At 40.1% G+C, this 20,338-nt stretch overlaps 1 protein-coding gene across 2 annotated transcripts; it reads left to right on the forward strand.

The window, feature by feature from the left end:
- The first annotated feature begins 879 nt into the window (after window positions 1-879).
- Window positions 880-17,095, forward strand: LOC106578690 (large ribosomal subunit protein uL15m). 2 transcript variants are annotated; one of them, XM_014157794.2, is made up of 5 exons: window positions 880-1,063; window positions 13,062-13,219; window positions 13,467-13,632; window positions 13,955-14,078; window positions 16,623-17,095. In XM_014157794.2, exons 1-5 carry the CDS (start codon window positions 959-961, stop codon window positions 16,958-16,960), a joined length of 891 nt encoding a protein of 296 aa, XP_014013269.1. In that variant the 5' UTR covers window positions 880-958; the 3' UTR covers window positions 16,961-17,095. The 2 variants fall into 2 exon arrangements, with proteins under 2 accessions (XP_014013269.1, XP_045558142.1); XM_045702186.2 differs by having other exon boundaries at window positions 16,626-17,095.
- Window positions 17,096-20,338: the final 3,243 nt, after the last annotated feature.

A 20,338-nucleotide genomic window follows, 5' to 3' on the forward strand; every position in this document is an offset into this window, starting at 1 on the left:
CGGGGCGCCCGCACCAAAAAAAAAACGGAATGGTGACATTTACGTGATCGGTTTTCTGTCGCTCATTTGCACATTACGTCAATGATATCATGTCACTGTGTGGGACTGTGGGTCAATTAACCTTGTCGGAGTGGGTGCCCTGATTCTAGTTTGTGAGCTAGGCAGGCTACTGCCTGGGAAGGTCTCCCACTCAGAAGTACGAGATGGGGAGGGGGGTGGGGGTAGGTTGACCTCAGGTCTCCCCACTGGAAGCCCGAGGTAGGGAGAGCGGGGGAAATAGCGCACCTCTAACTTTGTACAGTACTGCACACCACCAAGGTGAATTGATTTAGTCTTGACTCTTGGTTTTCAGTGTTGGGGGATGGGTAATGTATTGATGCTCAAGTGCCAAATCAACACAAATTTGTTTCTATTTGTCTTTGTTACTTCTTTTTGATATTTATGAGTCTTATTTTTATAAATATTTTTTATATTTATATAGTTTTAAATGTTATGATTATTTATTTGTGTTGTTCCAAATGTCTGGAAAAAATGTGTTGGTGCAGGGGAGGGGGCGCTGAAGGGGGGTTCGCCCAGGGAACCATACAAGCTAGAACCGCCACTGCATACAACGTACGTAGCTGGCATTCAACAACAGAATTGACCATGTATGCTTGGATAGGAAGAAAGCGTTCAATTTGTATCGCCCTTGGCCCTATGATTTGCGATAGTAATGAGGGTACAGTTTGTTTACGTAGTCGCGGGCATCAGTTTGGCAGAGAGCGAGCGCAGTACACATTCATTAACTGGTAAACACAATGGATAGGACAATATTAAAATCCAATCAAGCTGTAGGAAATTTAGATGTTCCAAAAATCAGTGAAACAATGGTACTTCCGCTTCCGGCATGGGGATTGTGTCACGTCACGTGAGCCACATCCATGGTTCCTGATTTTGTCCTTGGCATGTGGAGAGGACAATGTCTTTTACCAAAAAACCTGGTGGGAAGGCATTAGATATTTTGCAGAATTTGCCTCGTATTACATTAGCAAACTTGCGACCGGAACCGGGGACAAAGAAAGCTGTAAGTATGCGTTTATTAGCTAGCCAAAAGTTGCTGAAAAGCTAGCAAGCTAGCTATCATGGCTAGACTAGCCAGAGATGAAGAGGAAAAGAGGGCCCAACTCGGCGTAAAATCTGTCTCCCTCCAACAGGTGGCGTTTTTTCGCCCACCAAGCAAGGAGTTCTTGCTGTCGAATTTGGTCAACAACAAAAAATAATGGCTTATTTGCTACTTGAGGTTTATTTGATCAAATAGATGTTTCCTAATGCTTGAGTTGTTACGAGTGTACTGGTATAAATAGGAGATGTGACAGCCCAGCAACTTTGAGAAAAAAACACTTTACATCGGAGTTGTCTCGAGATGGCTATGCATGTTCATGTCATAGCATCTTTATTTGTATTATTATTTTTAAATCCTTTTTTATTATTATTACATTTCAAATGACAATACAGTAACAACAAAAACATAGGATATCACTACACGTATATTTGCTCTGAAGAAACATAAAATAACATTAAAGTAAAAATAAGAAATCACTACACATGAATTGAGTTTCAAAAGTTAAAGTACCTAAAATAAAATAAGGTCAAGGGTTACAAATGTACAAACCTATGATAGAGTTGTAAGAATAGTGGTGTTTTTTTTGTTATTGACTAATTCTAGAGATTTTATTAAATATTGGATTTGAAGTAGAAATATATTGCATTTGGGGACAGATTTAAAATATTTGTTTGTGTGTATATAAAATTTACCAGAGAGAATGAAGAAATTAACAACTAATTCAGAAGTTTTGTTTTCATTTGAATAGATGGGTCTTATTAATAAAATAAAACATGTAAATCCTTAACTCTTAAATACTTAAAATAACTTCACAGAGTCACACATAAAAAATGTGTGTAATAGTTTCCCCTTCTTTATCACAGAAAAGTCATATGTCCTCTAAGTCAGTGGTCCTCAACTGGTTTTGCTTGGGGACCCAAATTTGACAATGACAATTGAGTCGCGACCCAATATTATGGACTGTTGATGATTACATTTTGTAATGTTGGATTGCAGCTGCCTTCTTGGGCAGGCTTTACTTGCAAAATAGACTGTCTCACTGTCTACTATTATGCTATTAAAAAAGTAATTAAAATATTTTTCAAAATCATTTAAATGTAACCTTTATTTAACTAGGCAAGTCAGTTAAGAACACATTTTTATTTACAATGACGGCCTACCCCGGCCAAACCTGGACCACGCTGGGCCAATTGTGTGCTGCCCTATGGGACTCCCAATCACGGCCGGATGTGATGCAGCCTGGATTAACTGAGAAGACATGTATTATCAGTTCAAGAGAATAAGCCATTTAATTAGCCGACCAGTTCACCTGTGGGGTGTAATAAATGATCAGACTCAGAACATGACATCAAAACCAGCCCAATAATGTTAATGAACAGTAACACATACCAGTGCTTAAAATAGAAAAAACAGCAATCATTAGGAATTCTTAATCATCAATTACCATGTGAATAGTTTCACAGCTTTGAAAAGTTTTTTTTAAAGGTGTACGTTTTTAACCAGTTCAATAAAATGTAATATAAATGTCAGAATTAATGAACAATAAAAATTAACATAGTGAACAATAACTCATTAACCTATTTATTTATTGTGTGTGTGTGTGTGTGTGTGTGTGTGTGTGTGTGTGTGTGTGTGTGTGTGTGTGTGTGTGTGTGTGTGTGTGTGTGTGTGTGTGTGTGTGTGTGTGTGTGTGTGTGTGTGTGTGTGTGTGTGGCCTATCAGTGGGAAAGCTGGGGGTTTCTTCAGATTGATAAGTTTATTGAAGTCTGGGGTGATGGTTGACAGGTCAACTCGGAGGTCGTGCTGGCTGTCCAGTCTGTTTCTGCTTTTAGTTTTCAGCACAGCCATAGCAGAGAAGCCACTTTCACACAGATAGGCAGTGCTGAACGGTAGCATGCTTCACTACAGGCGAGACCAGGATACTCTCCCATTACTCTGCATTAGAACTGTGGCTGTGTCCGCGATCAAATGACAGCTCCACCAACAGATCCTTTTCGTTGCTTGGCAATGTGACGCTTCCCATCGCCACTCGAAAGGGGGTCCGGTGTCCAGTCGTCTAGTCTCCTGTTCTCCACCGGGAAGTAGTTGCTCTCCTCCGGGAATTAGTCGCAAAACTTTCCCTGCAGCTTGACAAGATGCTGTTTAAGTTTTTTTTTCAGTGTATCACAATGTGCTATGTTGATCAGATTCTGAATCTCAAAATCAGCATTGGGAAACATGTCAATTCTCTAGTTAGAAACTTGCCCAAACTGCAAATCCATGTTGTCCCTTTGTTCAAATCGATTGTGCCCCCTCCCTCCCTTGCATTGACACATTGAGTGAATTCAGATGATCAAAAATATCTGCCAGGTAGGCAACCTGCGTGAGCCATTCCTCTCAATCGAAATGTTCGAAGCTCATAAAAGCGACCCACACATTACCCCTGGAAAGCCAGCGGACCTCTGCATGATAAAGCACCTGTTGGCGCTCGCTCCCCATATCCCTGCAGAAGGCCTGGAAACACCTGCTTTTCATCAAACTCTTTTGTATATAGTTGACACACTTGATCACATTCTGGAGAGTGGCGTGGAGCTCAGGCACGATGTCCTTCGCTGCCAATGCCTCCCTGTGTCGGAAGCAGTGGTTCCACGTCGCACTCGGTGGTCTCTCCAGGATCTGCTGTAATACTTCAGAGGGCTTTCCCATGATGACAGCTTCCCCATCAGTGGTCACACCAATGCACCCACCCCAGGCAAGTCCCACGGAGCCCAGGTACATATCCATTGTGTTAAAGACAGCCTCTGCGGTGGTGGTGGGCAAATCAGCATTAAAAAGGACCCGCTCCTCGAAGTTATTATCCCAGACGTGTCTGACATCGACCATTAGAATTGCATGGTTAGCCACATCTGTGGATTCATCAAGCTGCAGTGCATAATGGACGTTTGCACTCTGATGTCTGGTGCGTTATGTCCTCAGACATGTGCTGGATTCTCCTCATGGTGTCATTGGATAGGGGTATGGCTTTAAGTTTGTTGGCGGCTGACTCCCACGATTTTAGTGCACATGTCAATGCAGCAGGTTGCACTTAACAATACGCTGGGCCACAAGGTATGATGTGCGAAGTGCCTTTTCTTGTACCGTGCATACATTGTTAAATTAATCTTGTGAGGCCTCCAGATATTGACATTTCCTTTTAAAAAAAGTCAGCTGTCTTATCTTTGTGGCTTGGATGCTTGGTGACCAGATGCCTTTTCATTTTGGAGGGTATCATGCTCTCATTAGCTAGCTCATTGCATAGGACCCATTGCGGTCTATTCTCACCCTGCCTCTCTTCTATACATGTTATGTAAAACCATATTTGATGAAGTCGGGGAGGTATTTTCTCTTCTTGACATGGACCAGGTTGTTTGCCTTGTTGACATTGGAAGCAGCAGTAAATGAAGAATGAAGCTGCACGTTTTAAGAACTTGTCCATGATTTTACTCAGACAGCTATAGCTACATGAGTTAAATGACAGCCAACTATCCACATGTGCAATGCCTGCAGAACACATCTGCATAGTTAGCTATCAATCAAGCTGGCTGTCAGAAGAATATCTGTATTATCTGATTGGACGTGTCACATTTAAAACAAAACAATGTTGCAGAATGACATTTTTATTGGATCAGTGTGTCATATCAAATGTTTATTGTTCACATACACAAATTTAGCAGATGCTATTGCGGGTGTAGCGAAATGTGTGTGCGGGGGCGAGAACGTTATTGTATTGGGTCAGTGAGTGAGTGCAGGGCGAAAACCATCGGAGTCTGAACGTAGCTAGCCATTTCACCGGACGCACTGCTTATGTTAAGTTAGCAACAATAAGTGGTGCAGCGGTATCCTTTCAAAATAAAAGTTTCGGTGCGGCGGTTACCTTTCAAAATAATATTTTTCTATTTGTTTTTATATTCTTGCACATTCCCGCGACCCCTTAATTTTGTGCAAGATTTTGAAGTTAATTTATTTTACTTTATTTGATATACAAAATTTGTGAGGGAGCAACCACGCTTTCTTCCATTTAATTTGAGTAATAAATGCATTCCAGAAGAATTTCCCCGTAGGAGAGATCTTGTTCTTGGAGTTTCTACATTTACTAAATTTCTAATCCAACAGGGGGAAACCTTCTAACATACAGTGTATTCTGAAAGTCTTCAGACCCCTTGACTTTTTCCACATTTTGTTACCTTACAGCCTTATTCTAAATGGATTACATTGTTTTTTCCCCCCTCATCAATCTACAAACAATACCCCATAATGAAAAAGCAAAACAGGTTTTTTGACATTTTTGCAAATGTATTAAAAAATAAAAACGGATCACATTTACGTAAGTATTCAGATCCTTTACTCAGTACTTTGTTGAAGCACCTTTGGCTGTCAAGTCTTCTTGGGTATGACACTACAAGCTTGGCACACCTGTATTTGGGGAGATTCTCCCATTCTCTGCAGATCCTCTCAAGCTTTGTCAGTTTGGATGAGGACCGTCGCTGCACAGCTATTTTCAGGTCTCCAGAGATGTTCGATCGGTTTCAAGTCCGGGAAGCCCCGAAGCCACGCCTGCGTTGTCTTGGCCGTGTGCTTAGGGTCGTTGTCCTGCTGGAAGGTGAACATTCGCCCCAGTCTGAGGTCCTGAGCGCTCTGGAGCAGGTTTTCATCAAGGATCTCTCTGTACTTTGCTCCGTTCATTTTTTCCCTCAAACCTGACTAGTCTCCCAGTCCCTGCCGCTGAAAAACATCCCCGCAGCATGATGCTGCCACCACCATGCTTCACCGTAGGGGTGGTGCCAGGTTTCCTCCAGACGTGACACTTGGCATTCAGGCCAAAGAGTTCCGTCTTGGTTTCATCAGACCAGAGAATCTTGTCTGGCAAACTCCAAGTGCGCTGTTATGTGCTTTTTACTGAGGAGTGGCGTCCATCTGGACACTACCATAAAGGCCTGATTGGTGGAGTGCTGCAGAGATGTTTGGCCTTCTGGAATGTTTTCCCATTTCCACAGAAGAACTCTGGAGCTCTGTCAGATTGACCATCGGGTTCTTGGTGGTTCCAAACTTCTTCCATTAAATAATTAAGGAGGCCACTGTGTTCTTGGGGACCTTCAATCCTGCAGAAATGTTTTGGTACCCTTCCCCATATCTGTGCCTCGACACAATCCTGCCTCGGAGCTCTACGGACAATTCCTTCAACATGGCTTGGTTTTTGCTCTGAAATTACTGTTGACTGTGTGACCTTATATAGACAGGTGCGTGCCTTTCCAAATAATGTCCAATCAATTGAATTTACCACAGGTGGACTCCCAATGAAGTTGTAGAAACATCTCAAGGATGATCAATGGAAACAGGATGCACCTGAGCTCAATTTCAAGTCTCATAGCAAAGAGTCTGAATACTTATATTATTATTATAAGGTCATTTAGTTTTTTTTATAGATTTGCAAAAGTGTCTAAACCTGTTTTCGCTTTGTCATTATGGAGTATTGTGTGTAGATTGATGAGGGGAAAGAAATATTGAATCAATTGTAGAATAGGGCTGTAACATAACAAAAGTTGGAAAAGGGGAAGGGGTCTGAATGCGCTGTAAGTTGTGCATCTATCTTGACATGTTCATACTAAACACAAATTACATTTCATTAAGGCCTGAAGGTATTGCTTTGCATATAGAATGAAATTATTTGATGTATTTGGAAGTTGTATGTTTCTAAGAACTTTCTATTAGAGAGAATAATTCCTTTTTTATCAAATAAATCAAGCACAAATATAATATTTCTTTCAAACCACTTGGGGAAGAACAAATACTTGTTTTTAACAACAGTATCTTTGTTGTTCCACGAAAGTGCCTTGTGTGGGGAGAAGTTGTGGACATAACTTATTTTCCAGGCTGAAAGGGCTTTTTCATGAAACTTGGACAGTTTGATGGGTAATTTTGCTGGAGAATAGTTGCATTTCCACAAAAATGTAAGACCACCCAATTTCATACAAATATGACAGGGAATGAAGTACCATATAAATTCAGAGCTAAGCATACATCTTTTTATCCAGTTTACTTTAAAGAAATTGTTGATATCAATCAAATCTAGTACTTCGAGCCCACCATCAGCTCTTTGGTTTGATATTACAGACTTCTTAAGTTTGCATTGTTTGTTTTTCCATATAAAGTCTAGGAAAGTTTTGTTCATATCCTTGCTGGTTTGATCCACTACAAATAGGGAATGCGCATGGTAGACAAAACGTGACAGATCCTCTGCTTTGGACAATAAAACCTTCCAATAATAGAGAGGCCACGCTGGGGCCAGTTATTAAAGATGGATTTTGTTTTCTATAATCTCTGAGAGAAATTGAGATGTTGATGGACAATATGTTTTTTTTTGCTATGTGCAGCCCTAAATATTTCACATTATCTTTCACTGGAATATTCTCAACAGATTGGTAATTTGACTTATGTACGGATAATATTTCGCATTTATTTAAATTAAGTTCCAGACCAGAAGCAGAAGAGAATGATTTGATAATATTAAATGCAGTAGTAACTTGATCTTTGTCTTTTAGAAATAGCTGTATCGTCTGCTAATTGAGATATTTAAATGTATTTTCCAAATATTGAAATACCTTTTAATTCAGGGTTGTTTAAAATGCTAATAGATAGTAATTCTACAACTAAAAGGAATAAGAAAGCTGAAATAGGGCAACCCTGGCGTACACTACGGTGAATATTAAATATTTTAGATGTGTTACGATTAATCATAATAGAACTTTTCATATCTTTATAAAATATATTAATAACAGAGACAAAGCTAGTTCCGAAACCAATAGTGTACAACGAATGTATTAGGAATTTGTGTTAAATTGTATCAAATGCTTACAAAAGTCAAGGAATAGAATAATAGCCTCTGATTCAACTGAATCAGCGTAATCAATCAAGTCTAAAACTAACCTAATGTTATAGCTGATGTGGTGACCTTTCATGAAACCATTTTGGGTTTCATTAACAAGGTGGTGTTTTTTTAAAGTCTATCAGCATATGCCAAAGTTATGAATTTATAATCTGTATTTAATAATGTAATAGGTCTCCAATTATCTATGAAAAGGGGATCTTTATCAGGTTTTGGTATTAAGGAAATAAGCCCTTGTTTCATGGTGCTAATCATCTCACCCTTAGCTAGGCATTCTTGGAACATGTTGAATACTGGTCCCTCTAAATGTTCCCAAAAGTGTAAATAGAATTCCACAGAAAGATCATCTGTTCCAGGTGCTTTGCCCTTCTTCATAGATTTAAGAGCATCTCTAATCTCAACAATAGAAAACTCCTCTTCACATATGGACTTGAACTCTTCAGAAATAATTGGAACGTGGCCATGGATGTGTTTCATAAATGGTTCACATTCAATCCCATTAATTTGATTTATACAGATTTTCATAGAAAGATTACACAAAGCTCGAGATGATCGTAGGGTCTTTACTAGAGGTCGGCTTTACTAGAGCCGATTTTTTTTTTAATATATTTTATTTTAAATATATATATATCTGTAATAATGACAATTACAACAATACTGAATGATCACTTATTTTAACTTAATATAATACATCAATAAAATCAATTTAGTCTCAAATAAATAATTGAACATGTTCAATGAAACATGTTCAATTTGGTTTAAATAATGCAAAAACAAAGTGTTGAAGAATGTAAAGTGCAATATGTGCCATGTAAAAAAAAGCTAACGTTTAAGTTCCTTGCTCAGAACATGAGAATATATGAAAGCTGTCAGTTCCTTTTAACATCAGTCTTCAATATTCCCAGGTAAGGAGTTTTAGGTTGTTATTATAGGACTATTTCTCTCTATACCATTTGTATTTCATATACCTTTGACTATTGGATGTTCTAATTGGTACTTTAGTATTGCCAGCCTAATCTCGGGAGTTGATAGGCTTGAAGTCATAAACAGCGCAATGCTTGAAGCACAGCGAAGAGCTGCTGGCAAATGCACGAAAGTGCGGTTTGAATGAATGCTTACGAGCCTGCTGCTGCTTATCACCGCTCAGTCAGACTGCTCTATGAAATCATAGACTTAATTATAATATAATCAGAAATACGAGCCATAGGTCATTAATATGGTCAAATCCGGAGACTATCATTTAGGGAAAAAAATGTTTATTCTTTCAGTGAAATACGGAACCGTTCCGTATTTTATCTAACGGGTGGCATCCATAAGTCTAAATATTCCTGTTACATTGCACAACCTTCAATGTTATGTCATAATTACGTAAAATTCTGGCAAATTAGTTCGCAACGAGCCAGGCGGCCCAAACTGTTGCATATACCCAGACTGCGTGCAATGAACGCAAGAGAAGTGACACAATTTCCCTAGTTTAATATTGCCTGCTAACCTGGATTTCTTGTAGCTAAATATGCAGGTTTAAAAAAATATTCTTCTGTGTATTGATTTTAAGAAGGCATTGATGTTTATGGTTAGGTACATTCGTGCAACGATTGTGCTTTTTTCGCAAATGCGCTTTTGTTAAATCATTCCCCGTTTGGCGAAGTTGGCTGTCTTTGTTAGGAAGAAATGGTCTTCACACAGTTCTCAACGAGCCAGGCAGCCCAAACTGCTGCATATACCCTGACTCTGTTGCACAGAACGCAAGAGATGTGACACAAATTCCCTAGTTAAAAGAAATTCATGTTAGCAGGCAATATTAACTAAATATGCAGGTTTAAAAATATATACTTGTGTATTGATTTTAAGAAAGGCGTTGATGTTTATGGTTAGGTACGCATTGGTGCAACGACAGTGCTTTTTTCGCGAATGCGCTATCACCCATTTGGCGAAGTAGGCTGTGATTCAATGATAAATTAACAGGCACTGCATCGATTATATGCAATGCAGGACAAGCTAGATAAACTAGTAAAATCATCAACCATGTGTAGTTAAGATTGTTTTTTATAAGATACGTTTAATGCTAGCTAGCACCTTACCTTGGCTCCTTGCTGCACTCGCATAACAGGTAGTCAGCCTGCCACGCAGTCTCCTCGCGGAGTGCAATGTAATCGGCCATGATCGGTGTCCAAAAATGCCGATTACCGATTATGATAACTTGAAATCGGCCCTAATTAATTGGCCATTCCGATTAATCGGTCGACCTCTAGTCTTTACACAAGGTATTGTCAATATTTACGGCAGAAAGAGATTTGCTCTTATAGTTCCTTTTTTCAAGAGCAAAAAAATTGCTTGTGTTTTTCTCACCCTCCTCAACCCATTTTGCTCTAGATCTAATAAAGGGCCCTTTAGCTAAATCCATGTACATTTGATCTAGTTCTACTCCAGAGATTTGAATACAGAGACATTGTATTCAAATCTCATTCTTCCTTTGCTGAAAGGGTATCCTTCTTTCAAAAATGTTTGCTTCTTTAGTTCCTTACTGCGTGTAATGGGGATAGATCTCACTTTGAATTTAAATATTTCCCACTTCCATGCTTTGATTCTAAATCATTTGAATTAAACAAGTCTATGATCAAGTTCTTTATGTTCTTGTTGAGGACTGGATCATTTAGGAGTGAATTATTACATTTCCAGTATCCTCGAATGCCACTGGATTTTTCAGAACATTCTAACTTCAACAAAATAATTGTATGATCAGTCAAAGGAGCATGTTTATGACTTACTTATTGTACATACTGTAAAAGTGGGGGATAAATGAGAAACAGATCAATTCTGGATCTGACCATCATTGACCTATTACACCAGGTGTATTTGTTTAAGCTTGTATTAAAGAAACACCATGTATCAACCACTGTCAGTTTACTGCAAAATGAGGTGATAATGTCACTATTCTGAGATCTCAGAACTATTCTAGGTGGAAATCTATCTAAAGAGTTATCAGGTGTTTCATTGAAGTCTCCAGCTATTATAAGCCATGCATTTGTATACTTGTTTTGCAGCTCAGTAAGCCTATCAGCAAGATCCAAAAAATAAAGTCTTATTTGTGGTGTGAGAATTGTACCCATTCACATTGCATATAATAAAACAAGCATTATCTTGTACCCATGTCCCATCTTTGGACACACCAAACTCTGAAGTATCACCTGTAAACTTATGAAGCAACATCATAGTACCAGCTGAGTGGTTAGACCCGTGACTCTAATAAACAGTATTTCCCCATTGTAATTTCCAAAAGCTAGAATCTGAATCACAGGAGTGAGTGTCCTGGAGTAGAATTAAATCTGAATTACAGTATTTACAAAATAAAAACGGTGCTTTTCTTTTAGTTATGTTTTGTAAACCCCTGGCATTTTGAGATACAAGGAGGTCAAGTGAATGTCATGAAAGTACTGAATGTTTTGAAAACACTGCTCGGGTATATAGCTACATTGACTTGGAAGTTGATGGCGTCCTATTCTTTCTAAATCAAATGATAATGTTAAGAATTAGCTAAATTACTCTTGAGTAATAAGTCGATTTGTGATTTTTACGTTCACCCCGATTTATATCACCAGGTTTGTAAATGTGAATACGGGTTCATCATATTGATCACAACCTCTTCGGTTTAGGGTAGTCCAGTTCTTTCTTTAAGCTCAGGTTTCCTTACTAGCTACCTAGCTTACTGGTTCCACTAGTTAACCAGATATTCATATCACTACACTGTATTTTTTTTTTTAAATTTAAATTACATTTTGTCAGGTTAGATAACGTTTTGAATTCAATGCACTAAATATGTCATAGCATCTCTCTCCGTTAAATACCAGCTGTTGACGTCATCGAATATAAAAACATATTACAATAATGAGATGTATCCACCGATCCTCCGAAACACAACCCTGCCAAGCCGCACTACTTCTTGACACACTGCTCGCTTAACCCGGAAGCCAGCTGCACCAATATGTCAGAGGACAACTGGAGACCGAAGTCAGCTTGTAGGTGCCCTGCCCGCCACAAGCAGTCGCTAGAGTGCGATGGGACAAGGAAATCCTGGCTGGCCAAACCCTCCCCTAACCCGGACAATGCTGGGCCATTTGTGCGCCGACTCATGGATCTCCCGCTCACGGCTGGCTATGACACAGCTTGCAATCGAACCTGGGGCTGTAGTGATGCCTCAAGCGCTGCGATGCAGTGCCTTAGACCGCTGCATCTCTCGGGAGGCCCCATTATGGGGTATTGTGTGTAGATTGATGAGGGAAACAACAATTTAATACATTTTAGTATAAGGCTGTAACGTAACAAAGTGTTGAAAAAGTGAAGGGGTCAGAATACTTTCCGAGTGCACTGTACATTTCAATCACATTAAAATAAATGTTATGTTCAATCAAATGACTTCTATTATACTGTTTGTAGATTTTGGCTAAATATATGTAATGATGTATAACATGTGCGCAATGATGTGCCAAATCTTAATTTAGTGCATTAATATAGGGTAAGCATTTAGAATAACCCGCCTCAATTTTTCCAGCCATTGGTCGTAATATCACTCTAGAAACTGATCCGTCGTCAATATTGTGGAGTAATTATAATGCTAAGGAAAGATTTGAATAGTGAAAGCTGATCCGAGAGCAGCACTGCTTTTCATTTGATCCTACCGGTAGCAACACATGGTCTAACTACACACTTAGCAAACGTTCTCTCCATGTGCTTGTTTGGGAAAAACACTTGCATCATTATTTAAGAGACAACTCTTTATCTGGTACAATCATTGTAATGCTTAAGTTACATCACAACTGGGAAGCATGGCCCTTGTACCGCCAAATAATGGACATAAAAAAATCTTTGGTAAAATCACATTATCTGGCATACAATCTGTAGCTAATTCATTGCATGAATTCATTGTGACAATGACAAATAATTAACTTTTGATTACTATGTAATATGTCAATTGTTACACATGTAATATATTATGAAACCTTAATAGTTAAGAAAGAATGATGATGTGATTCATATTCTGTCTCATCTATCATTTTGTAGGAGAAGAAGCGCGGCAGAGGCCAACATGGAGGAAACAGAAGTGGCCGGGGTCACAAAGGGGAGAGGCAGCGAGGCAACCGACCTCGCCTGGGGTTCGAGGGGGGTCAGACTCCCTTCTATCTAGCCATCCCCAAATACGGCTACAATGAGGGACACAGGTTAATACATTGTTGTCCCATGTGCATTGTTGAACACGCCATGTTCTGTCGGTCATACTATCAAACGGTCATAACGTTACAACACCGAGATGCAGTCTGAGAAGCAACAAAGTAAGGCTTTGTAGCTTTTCATACTGTATCTCTGTACTGTAGTTGTTATTGCCTTGATGTCAATCACATTTTCTATACGTTATAGCCGTTTGTTTAGGGACAGATTATGCTCACAAATTTGTGCTTTTCTTCCTAGTCGGCGGGCTCAGTACCAGCCACTGACCCTGAACAGGCTGCAGTATCTGATTGACCTGGGCCGGATTGACCCCACTCAGCCCATTGACCTGACACAGCTGGTCAACGGCAGGGGAGTGACCATCCAGCCCCAGAAGAGAGACTATGGTGTTCAGCTTGTTGGCGAGGTATTTACATTGGCTACATTTACACCTATGAGCTGTCGTGACTGTGTATCCGCTTGATTTGGGGGTGAATTCATTGTTACGGAAGCTTGGGGATGAAGCACGATCCCAGCAAGGCAGTTGATTACTTATGTTTATGTAAAGCAAGGAAGATCTGTTATTTAGTGCACATATCTTTTGCCAGTAAGGGGCAGTATTTAGCTAATTAGATTGTAGTGTGATTATGCTAGACCAGAGGCAGTTTTTTTTCTGTTCTGTAGGTTTGTTCTGTATTGATTGAAAATGTATTTTCTCTATTCTTGCATCCAATTATGTGTGTTATCAGGGTGCTGGTATCTTTGCAGCAAAAGTCAACATAGAAGTTCAGATGGCGTCTGAGGAGGCCATTGCTGCCATTGAGAGAAACGGAGGGATCGTCACTACAGGTTTCTATGACCCTAGAAGTCTCGGTGAGTAGTAGTGATGGTAAGGTCGTAGTGGGTAACACTTTACAATAAGGATCCATTTGTAAAGTGTTTATAAAGGGGTTATAATTATGTTATTTAATCATTTGAAAATGTATTAAACTAATAATAAATCGTCATCGCATTGGTCAAAATAGTGCAATAACTGGTCAGTGTTTGCCAAATAGTGAGACAATATTTACCTACAGTTATTAACCATTTACAAATGCTTATAAGATTAACCCTTATGAAACCTTATTGTCAATAGTTACATAGTTGAACAATAGTTATTTTCTCACTTTTGGGTGTGATGCATTGGTGCTCTGTCCCAGGAACAGAAGAGCTTTGTTTTCATGATGTGTCTTGGCCCACGTTTGAAACCCTGATGCCCTGGCCAAATTTACATCCAGGACATAACTAAATTATTCCCCCTTACCAGATTATATCAACACACACTTACCACTTCTCTGTGATAGTCCAAGTATGGTGAACGCTCTGGTGTGAAATGGTAACCCTAATACCTTTGGTTGGTAAAACAGTGGAGGTATCCTCTACAACGTTGAATGTTTTGGTCTTCATAACCAGCATTCATTGGCTGAACATGTTTAACAAAGTGTTAAATCTTCTCTCATGTATGTGGTGATGAGTATCCAATACTGTCCTATAAGTATGTCTAAACTCTGAGTGAACTCTCAAATCTATAAATGATTTACCCACATGTATAACTGCTAAAAGTATACCTTATTTTAAGTAATAGATCTATGAACATTTATAACTTCTCAAATGATACCTTATTTTAAAGTGGCAATCCACTGACCATTAACAAATTAGTTACCAATATTTACTGCTGAAAAGATTCCTTTAAACGTCCAATATGCAGAAATTGCTCTGCCATTTCCTGGTTGCCTAATTTCAGTTTTGTGACAAAACAAGCAGTCATTGTGTAGACAATCATTGAACCATCTAAACCACTTTTCCCATAACCCAGAATATTGTATTTTTAGCTGTGTGAAGCTGGTGTACAAAACTGATGGTAAAAACAGGAAGCATAGAAATAGCGCACATAGAACAGATCTACCACTTATTAGACTTGCTTTCAATGAAAATGACAGATCTAGAACCTTTAAAGAAAATGGAACCCTACTGACCATTTATTAATGAGCTAGGCCTACCAATATTTATAGCTTCAAAAAAATATACCTTAAAAGAAAGTGGAAACCTTCTGGCCAGGGGGTGTCTTTTTCCAGCTAGCCAGCAAACGTTTTCCAGCTAGCCAGCTAACTTATTTAGTTAGCTATATCATGCCAAAGATTATCTTGTGTTAAATCGTCTAGCAGAATGTCTATATTCAAAAAATACATTTCAGGTTTTATCTACTGCTAGCTAGCGGGCTAGCTAACGTTTCCTAGCTATGTAGGCAGGACAGATGTGCTAGCAAACATTAGCTAGCTGAGCAGCATGCTAAATCATCCAGGAGAACTTCTGTATTCAAAACTGAAAGAAAATGCAAGAGAATTTACCCTTTCTCCGCTGTCAACATTTGTATCTTGTGAACAACATTTATTTTGCGCAATCTCTTTGGTCTTCGCACATTTCTCATAGCCACGTCCATCATGATTCTTCACGACGCACTGTCACATGATGTCAGTGCCAACACAACATTTTGTGCACCTTCCAGGTCGTCTTTATTTTAAGCGCGTTTCACAGATCTCCCAAAGTTGGGGAAGTTTTTCAGAAACCAGCAAACTGCACCAATAATGTGGCTTGTGATCTTGAGATGAAGCTTTCATTCCTGGAATAAATAAGTGTACCAATTGTATTTTTCTATTTAAAGTGCGGGGGGGCTGCCTTAGATTTTTACCTTGTCAGCTCTGGGATTCAATCCAGCAACCTTTCGGTTACTGGCCCAATGCTCTAACCATTAAGCTACCCCAAAATATATTTGCGTCATCAGGGTTTCAAACATGGGGCGAGACACATCATTGGGGTTTAGGGGAAAATATATTTTTAAGAAAAAAATATATTTTATATATATTGACAAAAAAATATATATGGGGGTTGGAAATGATGCTGACAATTACATTGATGGAAGCTACAATCTATCTGTAATATTAAAGCTGATCTGCCCCCCCCCCCCCCACACACACACAAAAAAAAAGACACATCATTGGAGTTGACCATTGGTCTGAAAAACAATAATTTCTATTCCTGGGAAAGAACAAGAATGCATCATACCCAAAAGTGAGAAAAAAACTATTGTTTAACTTTGCAACCGTTGAAAATAAGGTTGCATGATTATGCAACGCATTTGTAAGTGCATTTATAAATGGTTAATAGCTGGAGGTATTTTGTTTTGTTATAACCTATTAATGATTTATAATGCATTTACGTGATAATAAGTCCTTTTATAAACCCTTTACAAATAGAACCTTATTGTAAAGTGTTACTCCATAGAAACACATTAAGCCAAAACTTGAATCATCTTGCTATGACACCACTTACATTTTACACTTGGAAGGGTAGTAACTCTCTACTTTGTTCTGTCTGTAGCAGTCCTGTGTAAGCCTGTGCCGTTCTTCTTAAGTGGACAGCCCATTCCAAAGAGAATGTTGCCTGGGGAGGACATGGTCCCGTACTACACAGATGCTGCCAACCGTGGTTACCTGGCAGACCCAGAGAAGATTCAAAAAGCACGGATAGCCTTGGCCCAGAAGTATGGCTACGTTTTACCGGACATTTCCAAAGACGAGTTGTTCCACATGCTGTTTATGAGGAAGGACCCCAGACAGATCTTCTTTGGCCTCTCGCCAGGCTGGGTGGTCAACATGGCAGAGAAAAAGATTCTGAAACCGACTGACGACAAACTACTCCAATATTACAATTCTTAAAAATGATTAAAATAAACATGCTCTGTTTATGTACATAAATGTCATGATGGGTGATTTAAAATAAACGTCTCTTAGCACAACTTTTTCAACACAACTGATGTACTGTGTATACTGTATTAAATGTATTTAATTTAATGCCATGGTTCTCTCATTCGTCTTAGGGGCGTTTCAGCCAAAATCTGAAAATAATGTATTTCTATTGTACATCTCTGTAAGAAAGGCACCATGCTTTATGATCAATGCTTATAGTGAATGGAGGAGTAGATGGAGGTTAGGTAACGCACACTACTTGACCAAAAGTATGTGGACGACTGCTCATCGAACATCTCATTCCAAAATCATGGGCATTAATATGGAGTTGGTCCCCCCTTTGCAACTATAACAGCCTCCTCTCTTCTGAGAAGGCTTTCCACTAGATGTTGGAACATTGCTGGGGGGGCTTGCTTCTATTCAGCCACGAGGGTTAGTGAGGTCGGGTACTGATGTTGGGTTATTAGGCCTGGCTCGCAGTCGGCGTTCCAATTCATTCCAAAGTTGTTTGATGGGGTTGAGGTCAGGGCTCTGCAGGCCAGTGAAGTTGTTCCACACCGATCTTGACAAACCATTTCTTATATGGACCTTGCTTTGTGCACGGGGGCATTGTCATGTTGAAACAGGAAAGGCCCTTCCCCAAACTGTTACCACAAAGTTGGAAGCACAGAATTGTCTAGAATGTCATTGTATGCTGTAGCGTTAAGATTTTCCTTCGCTGGAACTAAGGGGCCTAGGCCGAACCATGGAAAAAAAAGCCACAGACCGTTATTCCTCCTCCACCAAACGTTACAGTTGGCACTGCATTGGGGCAGGCAGCATTCTCCTGGCATCCACCAAACCCAGAGTTGTCCGTCGGACTGCCAGATGGTGAAGCATGATTCATCACTCCAGATAACGTGTTTCCACTGCTCCAAAGTTCAATGGCGGTGAGCTTTACACCACTTTAGCCGACGCTTGGCATTGCGCATGGTGATCTTAGGCTTGTGTGCGGCTGCGCGGCCATGGAAACCCATTTCATGAAGCTCCCGACGAACAGTTAATGTGCTGATGTTGCTTCCAGAGGCAGTTTGGAACTCGGCAGTGAGTGTTGCAACCGAGGACAGACAATTTTTACACGCTTCAGCACTCGGCGGCCCCGATCTGTGAGCTTGTGTGGCCTACCACTTCGCGGCTGAGCCATTGTTGCTCCTAGATGTTTCCACTTCACAATAACAACACTTACAGTTGACGGGCTGCTGTAGCAGGGCAGAAATTTGACAAACTGACTTGTTGGAAAGGTGGCATCCTATGACGGTGCCACGTTGAAAGTCACTGAGCTCTTCAGTAAGGCCGTTGTTTTTTTATTTTCCGAATTTTTTTACCCCTTTTTCTCCCCAATTTCATGGTATCCAATTGGTAGTTACAGTCTTGTCCATCGCTGAAACTCCCGTACGGACTCGGGAGAGGCGAAGGTCGAGAGCCATGCATCCTCTGAAACACGACCCAGCCAAGCCGCACTGCTTCTTGACACAATGCCCACTTAACCCGGAAGCCAGCCGCGCCACAATGTGTCGGAGGAAACACCGTACATCTGGCGTCCGTATCAGCGTGCATGCGCCCGGCCCGCCACAGGAGTCGCTAGAGCGCGATGGGCAATTGTGCGCCGCCTCATGGGTCTCCCGGTCGCGGCCAGCTGCGACAGCCTGGACTCTAGTGGCACAGCTAGCACTGCGATGCAGTGCCTTAGGCCACTGCACCAGTCAGGAGGCATTAAGGCCATTCTACTGCCAACGTTTGTCTATGGAGATTGCATGGCGGTGTGCTCGATTTTATGCACCTGTCAGCAATGGGTGTGGCTGAAATAGCCGAATCCACTCATTTGAAGGGGGGTCCACATACTTTTGTATATGCAGTACCAGTCAAAAAGTTGGACACACCTTCTCATTCAATGATTTTTCTTTATTTGTACTATTTTCTACATTGAAGAATAATAGTGAAGACATCAAAACTATGAAATAACACCTATGAAATCATGTAGTAACAAAAAAAGTGTTAAACAAATCAATCTGTTTTATTATTTAAATTCTTCAAAGTAGCCACCCTTTGCCTTGATGATAGCATTCTCTCAACCAGCTTCACCTGGAATGCTTTTACAACAGTCTTGAAGGAGTTCCCACATACACTGAGCACTTGTTGGCTGCTTTTCCTTCACTCTGCTGTCCAACTCAACCCAATCCATCTCCATTGGACTGAGGTCGGGTGATTGTGGAGGCCAGGTCATCTGATACAGCACTCCCATCACTCTCCTTCTTGGTAAAATATCCCTTACACAGCCTTGAGGTGTGTTGTGTCATTGTCCTATTGAAAAACAAATGAGAGTCCCACTAAGCGCAAACCAGATGAGATGGTGTATCGCTGCAGAATGCTGTGGTAGCCATGTTGGTTAAGTGTGACTTGAATTCTAAATAAGTCACAGACAGTGTCACCAGCAAAGCACATTTTCTCCTCCATGCTTCACGGTGGGAACCACACATGCAGAGATCATCCGTTCACCTACTCTGCATCTCACACAGACGGCGGTTGGAACCAAAAATCTCAAATTTGGACTCATCATACCAAAGGACAGATTTCCACCGGTCTAATGTCCATTGCTTGTGTTTCTTGGCCCAAGCAAGTCTCTTCTTATTATTGGTGTCCTTTTAGTAGTGGTTTCTTTGCAGCAATTCGTCCATGAAGGCCTGATTCACGCAGTCTCCTCTGAACAGTTGATGTTGAGATGTGTTTGTTACTTGAACTCTGTGAAGCATTTATTTGGGCTTCAACTTCTGAGGTTGGTAACTCATGAACTTATCCTCTGCAGCAGAGGTAACTCTGGGTCTTAATTTCCTGTGGCGGTCCTCATGAAAGCCAGTTCAATCAAAGCGCTTGATGGTTTTTGCAATTGCACTTGAAAAACATTCAAAGTTCTTGATATTTTTCAGATTGACTGACCTTCATGTCTCCGAGTAATGATGGATTGACGTTTCTCTTTGCTTATTTGTGCTCTTCTTGCCATAATATGGACATGGTCTTTTACCAAATAGGGCTGTCTTCTGTATACCACCCGTACCTTGTCACATCACAACTGATTGGCTCAAACGCATTAAGAAGGAAAGAAATTCCACAAATTAACTTTTTAACAAGTCACACCTGTTAATTGAAATGCATTCCAGGTGACTACCTAATGAAGCTGGTTGAGAGAATGCCAAGAGTGTGCAAAGCTGTCATCAAGGCAAAGGTTGGCTACTTTGAAGAATCTCAAATATAAAATATGTTTTGATTTAACTCTTTTTTTTGGTTACTACATGATTCCATATGTGTTATTTC

This window comes from Salmo salar, chromosome 19 (genome assembly GCF_965601325.2).
Source record: "Salmo salar chromosome 19, fSalSal1, whole genome shotgun sequence".
Classification (NCBI taxonomy): domain Eukaryota; kingdom Metazoa; phylum Chordata; class Actinopteri; order Salmoniformes; family Salmonidae; genus Salmo; species Salmo salar.